The sequence below is a fragment of the Rhea pennata genome, chromosome 2 (assembly GCF_028389875.1).
Source record: "Rhea pennata isolate bPtePen1 chromosome 2, bPtePen1.pri, whole genome shotgun sequence".
In the NCBI taxonomy this organism is placed as follows: domain Eukaryota; kingdom Metazoa; phylum Chordata; class Aves; order Rheiformes; family Rheidae; genus Rhea; species Rhea pennata.
This window is the reverse complement of record NC_084664.1, coordinates 130,662,458-130,680,635: the sequence shown is the minus strand read 5'-3', so window position 1 is coordinate 130,680,635 and position 18,178 is coordinate 130,662,458. Positions and strand designations below refer to the sequence as shown.

The window sequence follows — 18,178 nt, the reverse complement described above, 5'->3', positions numbered from 1 at the left end:
AAGCTAACAAAAATTCCTTTTCCAAACAGCAGGGCAGGACTGAGTACTATCGTTACCATTTCTAACTGCACAGTGTTCGCCTGTCAGCCTGCTCTGGAGGAAGTTAGGTAGTTTCTGGAACGGCAGAATTAAGGGAAACTCAGTTTCTGTTAGTTTGCGTCTTTTGGCTGGTTGACTTTTCCAGTGAGGCAAACTAAGGCTTCAGTGTGATCTCACTCCTTCCTTAGTTTCCAGAGAGTCAAACCAATGGCCTCAATCATGAGAAAACCTTTAGCTGAAGTTTGTGCCCTACTAGACAGCATAGACTCACAGTAGAGCAGAGCTGTACAGGAAGTGCAATCTCTGATGTCTATGATGGTAGAAATCCTGATTTTTTTTCTTTTTTTTTTAGGACATTCATAATATCCTTTCCTATGCGGGATCTCTTGCAACTAGAAATTTACTTTCATTAAGACCTCTTTACTATATCAAATATTTTATAGAGTAGGGAAACAGACAGCAACACATACACACACACACACACACACACAGAGTATATATTCAGAAGCCTTATTTCCTAAAGAAGTCAGACAAAACCCAACATTTTATTGTTTTTCTCAGGATAGAAATTTATGAATACATAGGCAGAATATATTATTGCTTTAGAAGTATAAATTAATTAATAATATTCTGTTTATTTTTAATCAGATGACTGGTTCTTGGAAAAAATTGTTATAAAAGAAGTCATTTACCCTTTCTCCACACACATCTTTGTTCACAATAACTGGATCAATAAACGCTCTAAGAAAGATTTTGTAGAAGTGGTAATTCCACTCAAAGGTAATATCAACAAAAATGTCCATTATTTGCTTGAATCCCTATTGCATGGCAGAGCAGAACCAGCACCAGGCTATTTCACAGTGAAGGCAAAATTGAACACCGAAACCCTAAAGGTGAAGGGCTGGTGCGTGACCCAATATGAATTGTGCCTTCTGTAGAAAAGAAGTTGGGGAGGAAATTATACTTGAGATGGAAAACATTGGAATGGGAGTGGTGAGTGTCTTGTTCTTGCTGCTACCAGAGGCAGTGGTAATGAGTAGTGCTCGTGGAAGGGATTACGCTTCCTTTCTCATCCCCTCCGTGAGTGGCAGTGGTGCTGGCAGCAGATATGCTACCTCTGGAACAACACGGAGAAGATTACCGTCACCCCTGCACGAGTGTGATACGCAGATATGTGAAGCAGCTAACCCAGCTTGCCACAATTCCAACAGAGCTAAATTAAATAATATACGATTGCTGTCTGACTTGCCTGTGTTGGATCCAGCCCTTTGGTAGGACAGTTACGTACATTAAGGCTTATACTGCCTCGTAACTTAGATATGGGCTCTGAATATATGTTTATTTCAATGCAGAAACATCTGTGACATCTCTTCTCACAAAAAAATTTGATGCTGACAGCCGAGGACGATGGCAAATGTGGGTGGACTGTATACATGTACCAGAAGATGTTCCTGATATTCAAGTTGTTATATTTGGAAAAAAGGGGAAATCATCTGCACAGAAAGTTCAGAATCTGAACAATAATCCATTTTTGGTTGGTTTCTTGTTTGCTTCATACAAATCTTACCGGAGTGCTTCAGTAAAGAACAGTTGTAGCCTATCTACAGGAAGATGTGTGAACTGACTTTTTTATTTTGTCACAGTTGATAGTTATACCTCAACTGTTTAAAGAAACAGCACTTGGAGCACTTTTTACGTGTGGTCTAACACACATATCCAGACATCCTTTATTTTGAGTGCCAAAATAACTGAGAATAGAAACAATAACCAGATCCAGAAATCAGCTTGAGTTCAAAATTTCAGCTTGAGTTCAAATTTGATAGCAGAGATGTGTTGGAGGGAAAATAAATAAGAAAATTAAGAAAAAAGAATGGTAAAACGAATGCAACTTGGGTATATAGAATCAGTCGTACATTTTCTTGCTTTTCATATGTTGGCTTAGGCTCTGCAGCCAATTCTTAAAGTGAAAAAGAAAACTAAATTATTGAACAATGTTAATCCAAATAAATTTACAATCTTAATGGGACTTCTTCATCCTAACATTAATGTTCTTGGCCAGTATTTTTATTTGATTGACTTATCTTTTCATTTGGGCTTATCACATGTCTTCCAATTGTATATGAAATATATAGTTCAATCTTTTTTGTTTTTTTTTAACAGTTGACTGTTGGTGATATTGGAGATATAATAAAAATTTCCTTTTTATTACCTGGTCCATGTTTGGGAAGAGGAATTAAACTTCAGAAGGTACTCCAAATAAACTGCATATAAATTAAGTATATACATAAAATCTCTCATAAAGGGATGAAGGAATGCTGTCAGGCTTATGATTCAACCAGGTTTTAAATGTGTACCTTTCCCCAGGGCAGGTAGGGAGATTGAATGGAAAAGTTTCAGGCCTAACAACACTTGGGCTTTGGGGATATACTTAAATCTGGAAAGTTAATTCTAGGAAATGTTGTATCAATATACTGTGCCTGGAGGAAAGGGCCTGAAAAGCATTTTGGACATAGCATTGAATTATTCTCAAGCTAGTGAAAAAATGCTTTTCCAAACAGGGGCCACAGCAATTCCTTAACCTAACTGTGAATGTTAAAGACTGAAGGGTGATTTCCTAAGCAAATAAACAGTCCAGAAGCTACTCAGCTAGGAAACCCTAAAGAAAGCTACATTTCAGGGTAAAATTTTAATAGGCTTATACTATGTAATTACTTTTGAATAACCAGTCTACATATCTGAAGCCCAAGTGGGATATTAAGTCTGAGTTTATGAGCTCCTCTGAGGATAAAGGAGAAATTCATCTTATTCATATATTCTTCTGAAATGTGTTCATTGTCTGCTAATTTTGTAGTCTCAGTTCAGGCTCCAAGAATTGAATGAGTAAGTATACAAAAACAATTTCCCATCCTAAATTCACTTCTTTAGGCCATTTGATGCAAAAATGTGTTGGCACTTCCATCATTATAACCATTATGTGATTTAATGTAAGATTTCAGTCTTCAGAACTGGTGATTCAAAACATGGCAGAAACTTCATAAATATAAGTTTGCTTCTGCACAAAGTTTGCTTAATTTTCTTATGAAAGACAACCATTTGTAAATAATTAAGTGATTTATATTTTTGAATACTTTTATACTTTCAAATATTTCAAGAGATATATAGTAAATAGTTAATTAGTAGCTATAAATTGTTACAGTCTCCAACAAGTCAATAGGTTGCTATAAACCTCTTCCATCGAGGCACTTACATCCCACAACATAAGCCACAATAACACATACTTCTTGTGCCAGTAATATACTTATAACATCTATTACTCATTTACTAGACTGTGTTTACATTATTTATACATAGATCTTAATCTAAAACATAAGAAGTTGGTTTTGTTGGAATAGAATTCTCATAGTGTATTAAAAATACAGACACTCCAAGGAAATAGCAAAACTGCAAGAGTCAGTTTGTGTAAGTTTACTGTAGATCAATAGTCAAACCCCGTCCCCTAACTGAAAAGAAGGAAGAGTTGTTTTCCCTGCATTCTCCTTAAATGAAAGAAGTAGCAGCCAATTTCAGCAATTTCACAAAAAACATGGATTACAGACGCAGCTGTAAAGGATAAGAAGAAGACAAAGCCCCTACATTCCTTTCCCTACTACATGTACTACTGTTCACCGTTCACTATTGTTTGTATCACATTTTCTTCTGATGTCTAAAGCACCTTCAGAAAACCAAGTTTGTCCCATCGTCTCTTATAGTTTTCTGTAGGTTTCAATAGAAAATGATCCAACCTTAGTTAAATTTTAGATCTTTTCTGTAATTTTCAAAGATTTATATACTGTAGAAATAATAGCTTTACCTTAATTAAAATACAGTATTTCTCTTCCATATCAGCAATAAAAGACAAAATCATTTTTACTTTCATGAAGAATAAGTTCATGCTCAGACATAATTTTACTAACAGGAATTTGTCAGGCAGATTTTACTTTAAAGACAAAGCCTACATAAATTTATAGAACTTTTTTAATCAGTCCTGCTTCTGTAAGTCATCTGTCTACATATATAGTTAACCCTTACTGAAATTTTATTACTGATAACAGTTTTGGACATTTAGAGATATTTGGTAAGACATGTTTATACTGATAGGGAAGATATTTGTGTATGCCAAGCATTGTAAACAAATTCAGTTATTGCTGGTGCAAAAGTAAGTGCACAAATACCTGCCTCTTTCTTGTGCCTCTGCAAGTGCTAATGTGGCTGAGCCAGATCGCTAACCTAATACAATTTTTTGAAATTTAGTTTTCATCTGGATCAGTTAGTTCCCTCATCTGTTTCAGTGCTCAGTGGCAGATAAAAGCACCGGTGCTGGGAAAAGGGAGGTGAGCAGGAATGGGCAGCTAAAGTCAATGTCTAACTATTAGGCATTAGGCTGGCTTTGGCCATTGGGCAACTAATTCTTGCTAACTTTGAAAATCCTAGCTGTGATATAACAAGTCACATTTAAACAAATAAAAAGCTGCCCAAAAAAAGCCCTATAAAAATAGGCATATATAAAAGGATTGCTGTAATTGTATTCATTCATTTGAAATTCTGAAATAGCAGGTATGTACAGGTCAATTTAATCTGTATCCTCCACTTGGATCCATGCAAATGGACCCATCCCCATGTGGATGCCCAGTGAAGAATCCCCCTATAAATATCAAGCTGCAGAAGCAGGGCCGTGCAGCAGCTACTGTAGCCCTTCTTATGCAGAATCAAGTAGCCTTTATAGAGAATTTGTGTGCGTGTATGTGTATGTTAATGATAGGAAGAAATGTGAGTTTCTGTTAGGATGGAAACAAGAAATGAAATATTTCAGAAAAAAAAAATCTTTTTCTGCTTTTGCCTGCAGCTTCGTCTGAAAGACCTGGACACTAAACAAGACTTGAGCTTTTGCACTGAAGCGCAGTGTCTATTTGGAGAAGATGGGTCAGAGACTGTGACAGAGCTAGCAGCAGTCAGACCAGATAAGACACCACTCAAGGGTATGCTGTTGAACGAAGAAATAAATACACAAGAAAATGCAAAAGCACACACACAAAGTTATGAACTGCCTAAAAGAATAAACAAAATGGGCATTTTGTGAAAAAAATCAAAATTATTTTTAAAGGCTCAATTAAAACCACTGTGTGATCTGAGGGGTCTTTACTAAGGTGTATTGTTCAATCTTTTTTTCTATTTTAAAGCAAATGACATGTAATGTTTTCACAAAGCTAAGTACTAGTTTGAATATCTGAAAAAGTGCTAACCCCAATTAGTATATTTCTATTGAATTTTTTTGAAAAAGAGCAATTTACATGAGTTGAGAAACTGGATTGCAGATTTAAAAAAAGGCATGCACAAAGTCATAATGGCAAGATTCACATAGGGAAAAAACAGTATTTTCTGAAGTTTTATCCAAGCCTAATTTCTGCTCCTGTAGCTCTCTGTTTCACTTTATCATTGTATTTAAAATATTTGATAACATGTTCCTTTGCTCTGATTACACTTTAAGCAATCTTTACAAAAAAACCCTCTCATTCATTATGCTCTGTGAATAGAAGTCTTTAGACATTGAAAAGTATCCCCTTTCACTATCCAGTTGAAAGATAGACTGCAAATGGATTTATATCTTAGTAGCCTGTTATTTAATTCTTCACAGAGTCTACAGAACCCATGTAAAAAAAAAATCTTTGTTGTGCTGTCTCAAGGAATATGTACTACATAACTCATCAGCCAAAAGTCATAGCAAGCTATCCTTTGCGATGAATAACAATAACGTATATGAATAATAGATGAGCCATTTCTCCTGACCAAATTAATTGATAGCAGCTGTAATTATCAAATTTCCAGGCTAAAACAGAATGCAGATGATCTAGAATAAGTGTATTTCAACTTTGTTATTTTTGTGTTTTTCTCTTTTGCAAAATGTTATTACAAATAGTACATTCTAAATCAATTTAAAATCATTAATTAATACGAGAGTTCGAGGCTTGCTACAAAGTCCAATAAGATCAGTTAGGTTATTTCAGCTGATTTCAGCTGCATCTGGATAAGACTCCAGAACTAAGATCACATTTTCCTTTTTTGCAATGTGAACATGGATTGTTACAGTGATTCATAAAGAACATTTCATATCCAATGTTTTAGTGTGTTGTCATGAGATAGTTAGCATACTGTATGAAACTCAGTTGGAACATTAATGCCAATTAGCATTTCTCCATTATTTGGTCTTGAAATTAATTATTTACCTGGAATAAATTTCTTTATAAGTTTGGTAGTTACATTGCTAAATAGACTGATTTAGTAATGTCCTGTTTCACTGACCTTTCATGACAGAAGTGCTTTATTCAATCAGCGTTCATACGGGAACATTGCCTGCATCAGGGACCGATGCGGATGTGTTTATCACAGTATTTGGAGAGCAAGGTGACTCCTGCAAAAGGAGACTAAGGCATTCAAATTTTGAAAGAGGACAGGTAAGTACTGAATAATTTTACTTACTTGTTTAATGTGTTTCTTCTTATTACTGTCTTCCAATACTATTTTTTTTTTTCAATTATCAAGTACATTGACATGACACTGTGGTAACCTGTGGAGAAAATATGCCACTTACTAAGTATCTTACCATAATTTGGATTACAATTCAAAAATAGTACCGGTAGCAATAAGTTTAAAAAACACAAAGAAACAGTAACTGTATAAACTGGAACTGAAACCAAGGACATATAACATTCTGTGGCTTAATATTCAGTTCTCTGGTAAGTTGTAATAGAAATATCAGAGCTCTCTCCTGTGATTGTTCCTTTAAATTTTTTTTTAAAAGATCTGTCCAGATACAGCTAAAAGAGACATTTAAGACATTTAAAATGTGTTTGTTAGCTATCATATGTTAATTAGCTGGTTAAAAATAGAATTGTAAACAGATAAAGCTGTCTGTAAATGTTAAACTGTAATTGCTCAAGATAAATCTTAGGGGAAAATTCTATGGTCAAACTTTGCCAACTCACATATTAATGATTATACCTACACAACATATTCACACATATCCTAGACTCAGCCTGGGTATGAGGAAATGTGATTTTTAAAAGATCTTTTGCTTGATCACTGTATACTAAGTCAGGATCCTTATTTATTTTATGTGGTTTCTTAAGATCTTTAGTGACTAGGATGCTTTCCTAGGAACAAATCTGTTCCACCGCTTTGCTAGCCTTACTTACCATTAGACTTTTTTTTCCCTTTATTTGCTTTATAATGTCAAAATATTTTATCAGACATAGAAACATACAAGGGTGGCTGCATTGGTTCAGCACAAAGATTTATCAAGTCCAGGATCTCCTCTCTGATAGTAGCTAATTGCAGGCTTCTGGGTAAGACTACAGAAACAGGAGAAACCCTATACACTGCTCAAACTGTTCATCCAGACTGCAGTGATTCTCAGCTAAGTATATTCTTGAATCAGATGCAACATCTTAGTATTCAACAGCCATAGACAATTTTTTCTTTAATGAATTTGTATAATCTCTTTTAAACATGATTAGCATCCACTATGTCCTGTAACAGTGAGAATCACACTTTCACTATAATCTGTGTAAACCTTCCACATGCTAGTTTTATCTGATGAACCTACTTCTTTTACTGGAAGGGACAATTAATTATTTTCTCCCTCTCACCCTCCCTTTGCCATTCTTGATTTTACAGACTTCTATCTTTATTTGTTCTCTGTTCTTGTACAGAGGAGTATCTTTTTCACCATAGTTACACTTCCTCTTTTTCAGACTCGTTAGTAATATCTTCCCAACCTCTTAAAACATCTTCCAATGCCTACTCTGCTTCTCTTTCTTTTTCTTTGTTTGAAACCTCAGTCTTTAGATTCTTGTTGCTGTAATTAGATTATGTCATACAGTGTGCTCACATGTGGAAAACCTACATTCCTTTCTAATTTCAGTCACTGTTTTACCTGGTGATCTGAATGTATCATTTCATCTTCCTCGTGTCCTTCTTTTCCCACCATAAATGAAGATAATCAATAATTTAGTCAAAGGTTAAAAGGAGATAAGCATATATATCATTCAAGTAAGTTTACTTGCCTTATTTACTGCTGAGGAAAATGACATACATCTTTCTAAACTATGCTTAATAAACCCTTTTTTGTAGAAAGAATGTAGTGTTAGATTCATAGTACCTAGAGAAATCAGCATGAATTGGGAGATATTTAATAAATAGGCCTTAGCATTCCTACCAAAAGTATTAAGTAATATACCTAAATCCTAATTTTACTCTGTGATAGGCTCTGAAATAGCTTTTGCCTAGGAAAGTGAGCTTGGCATTTGATAGTTCTGTAATGATGTCAGCTCATTACTCAGTAGAAGTGAAACCAAAACAAAACAGAACAGAGCGTATTTTAGGAATTACTAGAAAAAAAAAGAAGAAAAAAAAAACAAGTAGAAAATATAGTTGTGCCTCTAGGTAGTTCTCTGGTGTGCATACATAATAAATGCTGGGCTCTGTTCTGACTCTCTTGTCTTAAAAATGTGACAAGAATGTCCATGGATATGGAATACCTTCTACAGAAGGAATGACTAAGCAAACAAGGACTTGTTTGACCTGGAGAACAGACGATTAGACAAAGGGTGAGGGAGATAAGATAAAATCGAATGACATAGAGACAACGAGTAATTCTCCTGTTTCTCTTGAAATACAAGGAATGAAGAGCATTCAATGAGATCTGCAGGTGGCAGATTCAAAACAAAAGGAGGTAGCTCTTTACATAGCTCATAATTAATCCAAGATACTTTGTGCCAAAGATATTGCAGATGGTAAAATGCACGTAGGCTGAAAAAGCCACTGCGCACTGTCATGGAAGACTGTTTCACTGAGTGCTCTTGAATAGAAAGACACACTCTCTGCTCAGGAAATCCCTGGACTACAAATTGCTAAAGCCTGGGAGAGTTTATATTCAAGAAGTATTTCCATGTACAATCTACCCTATTTATTGGCAGCTGTAGGAGACAGGGTACTGGACTAGAGGGATCTGTGGTCTGACATAGTACTATCAGTCATTCTTTTTACAAGAAGTAGATTAATAAAAAGATTGGGATGAGGTTTTAGTGACAGTATATAAGAAAAGGAGATGGAAGAAAGGGACAAGAATGGCAAGCTGTCATAAGGGACAGGATTATATCAGCAACATCCCTGGAAAATATGGAAAGAACAGCCAAAAAAGACAAAATTAAGGAAACTTGAGATGTAGGGAAAAGGGGATCTCTCTTGACTGATAAAAGGCTTGAGTATGAGGACAAGCAAGAAGACAAAAATTATCAGCAAAATATAGGAAAAACTTTTAATTTAATTAAAAAATAGGAAATGTAATGATATAAACCAAACGTACACTCTTGCTAATGCTGCAGTGAGTAATTTAATATATTATTACGAGAATTCATTGATAACAATGGGTGATAGTGACCACTGTTGTCTAATGGCTGTTAATTATTATCACAAAGAATGAAACTAATGATAGATCCCTTTTTCAGACAGAGTTAGTTGTGAAGGACCATGAATAGTAGTAATACAGGCTATTCCCTGTGGGTCAAGGGCCATGTAGACTGAAAAGAAAATTATATTTGGCTTGGAACTACAAAGAATAAAATTAAAAAGCAGTGAGTGCTCCCAAAAAGTTATTTACAAGCTGTTTCTCACAGCTATATCCTATTTTGGGCTGCTTATGAATTACATGAAGGGCTGTAACTTGCCATGGTAACTGTTTGGGGAGATCATGGATATGTCAAGATAAGAATGTTGGAAATCCTAAATCTGTGAGAGGAATAACAACTCCAATGTTTCTTTTTCGGAGCACATTGTAGAGAATAGTCCCACACAGACAGGGGAATGGACCAGATGACATAATTCTTTTTAAAAATCATCTCTTCTTTTGTCGTTTTCTGGTCCTCATGCTTTCTCCTGCCTGGTGGAAAATTGGTTGGCAACAAATAAAAATTACAGCGTCTGTTTCTACCATCCATCTGTTTTTTTTAATGTCACCCACACACATGCCCATGTATCTGCCCACTCTCTCATATTCTCTCTTGCACAGAACACATTCATTCTCTCACTCACATAATTTATCCATCCCAACATGGATTTGTGCAGTTGCCATTTAGCTTTTGTTTACTGGTAGTCGTAGCAATATTTAAACAGATGTCTATTTACGTCTGAAGAGCACATTAATTCTTGCCTATATGTATGCACAGCCTTAGTTATACTTTCTAATGTCAGCATCATCCTTTGTTTGCATAGTCATCAACAGTATCAGTATTTCTGTTCAGAGTTGAGTAATAAATTTCCCATGTGAAAAAAAGAAGACTTAGAATACAAAAGACTTTGAAACATTTGAAAATAAAGTGCCTTATTTAAACCAAAGTTCCATTTACCAGGTATGTTCTGACATTTCTAGCACTCTCTCTTGTTCAGTTATGTGGGATTGGTAAAGCAAAGGCTACAGAGCCTTGCTGCAGCTTTCATGAGGCTTCTGCAAGTAAATTCATGACCTGAAGTTTCTTTCCATCCAGACTTCTTTAGGATGTTTTTGGTAATAGAACCTGAGATGCAGAGATAATGTGAAAGGGAAAATGTATGTATTCAAGGACCCACATATTTTATGAATGATAAGGTCTCCAAATACGAGCCTATGATATCTTTCTTTGCTATCAGGAAGAAAAGGATATTTCAGACTGAAAGGAATTTGTCTTTCCAAAGATAATTTTTCTAAATATATTTTAAAAATGAATAGGTTAATCAGTTTTATGCTATTGATTTTGTCTTTATTTTCTTAGGTTAGTATATCTGAATTGAAAGCGATAGACCTCGGACTGTTAAGCCAAGTACTTGTTGAGCACAGTAATATGGGTTATGGAGCTGGATGGTATCTGGACCAAATTATCATCCATGAATCAGGCAAGACTGATGGCCAATATGTGTTTTTATGCCGACAATGGTTAGACAGCGGAATTGGTGATAAACAGACAGAACGAATGCTGAGACTTCTTGGAAAAGTCAGAAATGGGATGTTGACAGGAAAGATTCATGGTAAGGTCTAGAATCATCAAAGCTTGATTTGGCTTTTGTTTTAATTGTAAATTGTATTATTTTTTCAGATTATGTTTAAGACTAAAACAACTATACAGAAATATAACTTAGATGTGAATAACATCTTTCAGAAAACTGTCCCTCCAAACACTTTCCAAAGCTGGTAAATACGGTTAAAATGTTCAGAGAAGAAAGACTAGCATTAAGTGATGGAGGCAATGAAGAAAGTGCATTTTTAGTTGAGGCTTGTAAAAAGATGAAGCAGAAAGAGGTAGGTTGCTCCATATGGCAGTCAATGCAGAGCAGAAGGCTCCTGCAACAGAGATGAAATCACAAGAAGAGATACAAAAACTCTTCCTTTAGTAGAATGAAATTTTCCCGTATGTTCACATATTTGCAAAAATCATTTGCTTCTATTTGCAGTTTTCTTTTTTACTTAAATCAATGGCATGAGTTCCTGCAGTTACTTGAGGAGAAACCAAATTTCTATTTAAAATGTTTAAAGAAAAAGAGGACCAAAATTCAGACATACAATTTAGACACTGAACAACTCAGACAACTGAAAACATGTCAAGTCTTCTATTCCTTGCCATAGCACAGGTTTTCTTAGCTCTCTCACATGTCCTTTCTGAAGATGTAAAATGTTGGTTTAGGTCCATTTATGAAATTTGAATTAGAAATGGTAAATCAGCCTATGTTAACTAATTTGAAGTTGTCTAACCTAAATCAGCAATTTTGTAAAAAGATCTTCATTAATTTATATGCTCATGGATATTCCATTTTATACTTTGAGGGTTTTATATTATACATAATTGCAGACGCAGGTGGTAGTATGTATTCTCTTATTTATCTACCCATTCTTTGTCCAGTAGCATATATTTTGTATCATCTAAGAAATATAAAAATAATGTTGCTGAGATAACAGAAGTATAGCATGGAACTATGAGCATAGGATGAGGGGCTTTGAGCTAAAATCATCAAAATATTGACAATTTTTAAATAAGAAATGCCTATATTGTGTCATTGCAAATATTCTCAGTCTCTAAAAAATTAGTCTCCATAGGTGCCTTTTATAACCACAGAATGAGGCAGGCTTCTCCTGAGATTAATTCAGAGCATCAGCTGAAGGCTGAGCAGAATCTTCTTTCTTAGCTGGTAATATAAAAAGTGTGAGAAAACTTGTATCCTTATTTGTAAAGCTTAACTAGTCTGAATGTAGCTATGTAACAATGTTCTCCTTCCTCTGCTTCCCACAGACATATAGTCCGCAAAATTTTGAGTTCAAGCTTGCTAATATTTTCCAAAACTTATGATTAATAATATTCAGTGCTTTATCTATTCAAAATCAATCCTGTTCTTGATATATAATAACTTCAAAAAGAATATTACAAGTAATCACAGAGCCTAAAAGGAATAGAGAAAAGACTGATCAGCAAACAGCACTACATCTTAGAGGTCAGTAAGCATAAGCATGCAGTGGGAATTGCTAAATGTCAAGCTGAGTCAGACTTTATAAGAGAATTAAAACAAATAGCAAGGCTCTTCAATCATTTACTTATAAAGTAAACAGGGAAACATGTGAACAAGGAAAGATATGTGACTATGCGGGAACAATACAGCAGAGACTAAAGGTGAAATAGGTAAAATCCCTAAACAAATTCAACACTGTTTCCATTGAGGACCCATAATGTTGGCAAGGGAAGCAAAACCAAAGTTATTAATGGGAATGAGGCTATCAGAAATCACCAGATCTGAAACACAAACGGAACTTTGAGAGCTTTCTGTACTCAACCAAAGGAGTCTCTGTCTATTAGGAAATTAGGAATTAGGAAATTAGAATTAGGAAATAAAATAGCAGATCTAGCAGCAAGGAAATGACTCCATGAAGACAAAAAATGTGACTTGAAAACAGTAAATGCAATATTTTTAAAAATGGAAAGCATAGTATAGATGACTATAGACCTAGTAATCAATCATACGCAAATTTTTAGAACACACATTAAATAAAAGAATAGTTCAGATAACAGAGGTTGTAGGAAATGAGAAGAAATGCATCATGAGTTTGCTAAAGATAGATTGTCAAACAAAGTTGATTTTTTTTTAGAAATATTTTTTCCCAGTAGGAGAAATATAGTAGCATCTAAGATGTCTAAATTTCAGTACTGAATTTTATTTGCTTAATGGGAAACTATTAGCTAATAATTAGAAAGCAGAAAGTAGTAGTAAAATTAAAAATTGTAATGAGCTGGAGAAGGGAGAATGGACATGCTAATGAAATTTGATGATGCTAAAAACTCAAGGAATACTATTAGGAGGATTAGGAGGTTGTGTGATAAACTCAAAGACTTTGAGAACTGGAAGAAAAACATTGGAATGGAATTCTGTAGACACAAAGCTTGAACACAATTAGACCTAAATCCTGCTAACTATTTAAGTCTTAATTCTTGTACAGGTTCCTAATTTCCATTGATTTCATTTGGAAATTACGAATCAAAGTAGTAGATAAGAATGTAAAAAATGTATTAGCTCTGTATTTCCATGCCTTGTAATTATTTCTGCTATACGAGCTCCTCAGTGGGATATGAGTAGGAGAAATATCTGGGTTTCTTATGTGATCACAGGATAATGTTGAGAAAACAATGTGATGTGGTTATGGGTAAAGTAATTGTAACCCTATATGTAATGAGGCATTAGCAATAAAGATGCAGAAGAAATAATGCTATTGTATAAAGAAACAACAATATTTCATCTGGAGTGCTGGGTACTATTCTGGTCACTTGTGTCCAAAAGGCCTTGTTCATACTGGAATAGTTGTAAAGAAGATATAAGATGCTGATCAAGGATGTGTCAAGTCTTTCTTGGGAGAGGATATTGAAAAAGCTTGGTGTAGTTAGACTAGCAAATTGAAGGCTGAAAATGGATGCAGTAGTGATCTATCAAATTAATGGGGGCTTACATATCTAGGAGGGAAAGGAGTTACTTATGCTAACAGAAAATGTTACATAAAAATAAATGTATTTCAGCAGTCCATTAATGCCATTCTGTGAAAATTAAAAGATTTCTGAGCAGGAGAGAATGAATTTTTAGCATTGTTTTCTTTTAGATTTGACTAAAGAGAAGTCAAGAAGCTTAACGCAGCTGCTTTCAAATCAAATCTTGACAAATTTATGAAACGGATTATATGGTATAGGATACATGTAGTAGTAGAAAGTAGGGTCCACTAGAAATAACATTTACAGGCCTGTGCTCTTAGGCAACTGTCCACTGATAGTTTAAAGTCTATTTCAGTACTAAAAGGCTAAAATATCTTGGATTATGTCACTGCGAATATGGTGAATTTTTACTTCACATCCATCTTTTTCATGGATATCCTTGGTTTCACTTATTTTTAATGCTCATAGACATGAAAATGGTAGCTATTTATGATTAGCCAAAATCATAAATTAGAAAATCAGCCTTTGGCTTGCTCGGAAACACAGCTCAGCTATCTTAATAAAGGTCAGTTGTGCTCAATTCTAAACCAGCCCAGGTGATAAAAGCCTCCTTGTAGAAGTCATGATTTTTTAAATGGAAATCATAGTCTCGAAGAGCTCGGAGAATTCTATATATTCTCTTACCATGAATGAACATGTTAAAACCAGTTTAGTCGGTGGGGTGCAGGTGACTGACCCTCCAAAATGTCTTGCTATTTGGAGGTTTAACTGAACATCTCCGTTCGTTATGGAATCACAGACGTTACGCAGGAGCCTACCTAGTCTGCCTCTGCAGTGCTTGTGAGGACTTATGACTGTCAATTCAGCTGGATTTTTAAAAAGGCAAAGTGCTTCAAACTAGACCTTTAGTTTGAACACTAATTGCTATTTCTTTTTAATGTAATTTTTCATTTTTCTTATAAAGTAAAACTGCTGATTTGGATGTTTTCTGTGTTCTTAAAGCAGGAAAATCTATGAAGTATTGCATAGAATTATTTTTAATCTCTCACTAAACATCTTTACAGAACAAACGAATAAAGTTTTGTATTTTATTGGAGTGATAATTTTGGTTATATGTGATAAAAATACCACATTTCAAGTTTTAAATCAGTTTATCTCATCAGCACCTTGTTAAATAATATTTGTAGAAATATTAACATTCTAGTTTAAATAGCTCCTCAAACAGCTGAAATTAAAGAAAGAATGCAAACGTGATAGTGGGTAATACCTAGTAGGAGAGGTGCACTTGAGTAGTGATAAATCAAAAAATATTAAAATCATTAGATGAAACATTTATGAAGGGATAGAGAGTAATGAACTGGCATGGTTCTTCATAAGTTTCTAACATGTAACTGGCTATCCTATATGCATGATCCATCTTTATTACACAAAGGCCACAGTCCAGATCTGTTTCTCTGTATGTGTACTAAATTAGTGATAATCAGTGAAATTGTTGTATTTCAGGATTCTATCTCAATGCAAACATAGGATTGAGTTTCTAGTCACTCACTAACTCACCCTATTAGTAATTCCTGAATTATTTTGGATATTCAGCCAATCTATTAATTATTTTCTGCTATTTTGCTTCAACAGGAACTTGGGATGTCCTTGTCACAACTAGTGATGTTTCTTCTAATTCCATAAGTCCTAAAATGTCTCTAACTGTATGTGGTGAAAAAGGTACCTGTACTTCAGTCACATTTCCCAAAGGATCTCTTAAAAAAAAGCAGATTTATGAGACTTCAATTGAACTAAATAAGAAATTCAATACTATATGCAAAGTTCGCCTAGAAGTTGAAGAAGCTGGAGAAGGAGAGACTTGGCATTGCTGTGAGGTAAAAAAATAATAATTATTATTATAGATTACATAATTATTGTAAAATTCTATTTTTTCATATTCTATTACATCCAGTTTCTGTTTGAAATTACATAATACTTAATTTACTAAAGTAACTGGATCTGGTAACACTTGTGGTGTGCTAACTTCAGAGTATACTCAAAAAACTTATTAGAATACCTTTGAATAACAAAAAACTTGCAAATCTTGTAAGTGGATTTCTGGAGGGCATATACACAGACATGCCATTATCTATAGCATATTCAGAGATCTCTTTTCAGAACTGTAGCACTGGCATGCGTGGCAGTATTTCCATAATTCCAAATTGGCTGTTGCATGTTGTGGATCCAGTGATCCAAGGCAAATAATTAAGTAAGACACTAGCAATGTCTTTTGATGAAAATATCTGCCATTTAAGTTGGCATGTGAAAAAAATAGGTGAACAGCAAAAGTGACAATTTTTCTTCTGATGTCCAAGATGCTGAAGCTAAAATCTGACATCACATAGAAATTGCTATGGCACTTTACTATACAAAAAATATCTTTATCCTCTTATACTGGCAAAATGAAAAGAAGTCTAAGGAAAAAAAATCATCTTTCAAATTGCAACTATACTATTTCCCTTATTGTATTTTGTTCTCATTAAAAATTGGAGAAAAAAATAATTTTCATCTCTGATACATAATATTAAATAGAGAGCTGAAACCCCCTGACATTTAACTGGTAGGCAGGTTGTTAATTTTGTCTTCCTAGCCAAATAAAATATTCCTTAGTAACAAATCTATTGATAAAATTAATACCGCTTCTTGGAGATTTTAGGAGACAGTGGATCACAGTGAAATGTGACAGAAACTCGGCACTTGCAAACAATGACATTATTAGCCTGCTTTTCTTCCTTAGGTCACAGCAATGACTCAACACTGAATTAGAAGAAAAATCACTTTCATTTATATAGATAAAGACAACATCCATATTTACATTAGGTAGGATTAAAAAGAGATAGAAATATAACCTTTTCTGCCTTGTGATGTATATTCTCCCATTGTCCCACAGATTTCATAGCAGGACTGATTGAATCCTTGTATGAAATATCTAGGTTGGGGATAATATCTATTATCAAAGACAGGTTAGCAATCTATTTACGCGGCTGGTCTGAACCAAGGTGGTCATTTCTTTGCTATTTTATTTTGATTTTACAAGACCAGACTTCATTGGAATTTCCCCTTTCTATCACAAGTAAATGCAGGTGCTTCAGTTGGTTGAATTCCATATTTAGATTCAGAGCTTACTTTTATAGCCATCACTACAAAATAATTCTCTTGATGTTTTTGAGGAAATTGAAACTATTATGACAGATTGTCCAGAACAAAAAAAAAGTAAAATATGCTTTTTTTTCCTAGAGGATGTAATAGCTCAGAGATAAGAACATCTTTATTCTTGCCTCTTTCTGTTCTTGAAGAAATATAACATAGTAAATGAAATCTGATTTTCAAGAAACTTCAGGAAAGTAGATGTTAGTATGAAAGAGAAATTATATGAACTTTGCACTATACTTTGTACTTCATTTAAAAATAAATCTTTCAATGTATCTGTCATCATGAAATAATAATAGTAGTTCGTTGAAGACAAAAATAATCCTGCCACCTACCAATGAGAATTTCTAAGCAAATATGGTGAACTTACTGGGCTGAGTGTTTGGTTGTTTTTAAAACGTAGTATGTTAGATCATGAAGAAACAAATGAGTAGGCCTTTCCTGTGCCCTATTCAGAGGGGGGTTCCACCCTGCAGCATGCTTTCAGGTACTTTGGTCCAGCTTTAGGTAGTTTAGAGAGTTATAGTAGCTTAGAGAGTTAGACAAGTTAGCTTGTCTTGTAGCATAGGTGGCAGTTCTGTAGTGCGAGATGCCTCGTTGTTAAAATTAGTTTCCTGATAGCAAGACTTAGCCACCTTGCTCAGTATCATCCTTTTATCACTTTATATACAGTAGTTTTTAGGCCTCAAAAATATTCAGTAATGTAATCAATGCATATGTACAGATAATATATACGTCATAAAAACATACTTGATTTCTATTTTTCAGCTTTTCCCAGAAACACTTAATTTTTTTTTCTCTAGCTACTCTGAATGAGAAAACATTCAGCACTGAAAAATGTTACTGCATACTGACATTTCTCAAAAACTGAAAGGGTCATATCACTAGTACACTGGATGAATATGTTACATAAAAGAGCCTTT

At 34.4% G+C, this 18,178-nt stretch overlaps 1 protein-coding gene across 1 annotated transcript in view; it reads left to right on the top strand.

The window, feature by feature from the left end:
* LOC134136626 (lipoxygenase homology domain-containing protein 1-like) overlaps window positions 1-18,178 on the top strand; it is a 131,999-nt gene that overhangs the window by 83,640 nt on the left and 30,181 nt on the right. Inside the window, exons 25-31 of the mRNA XM_062568542.1 lie at window positions 688-819; window positions 1,392-1,573; window positions 2,200-2,286; window positions 4,922-5,054; window positions 6,388-6,527; window positions 10,881-11,133; window positions 15,699-15,940. Of these exons, the coding sequence (XP_062424526.1) occupies window positions 688-819; window positions 1,392-1,573; window positions 2,200-2,286; window positions 4,922-5,054; window positions 6,388-6,527; window positions 10,881-11,133; window positions 15,699-15,940 (1,169 nt within the window). The remainder of the gene's footprint in view (window positions 1-687; window positions 820-1,391; window positions 1,574-2,199; window positions 2,287-4,921; window positions 5,055-6,387; window positions 6,528-10,880; window positions 11,134-15,698; window positions 15,941-18,178) is intronic.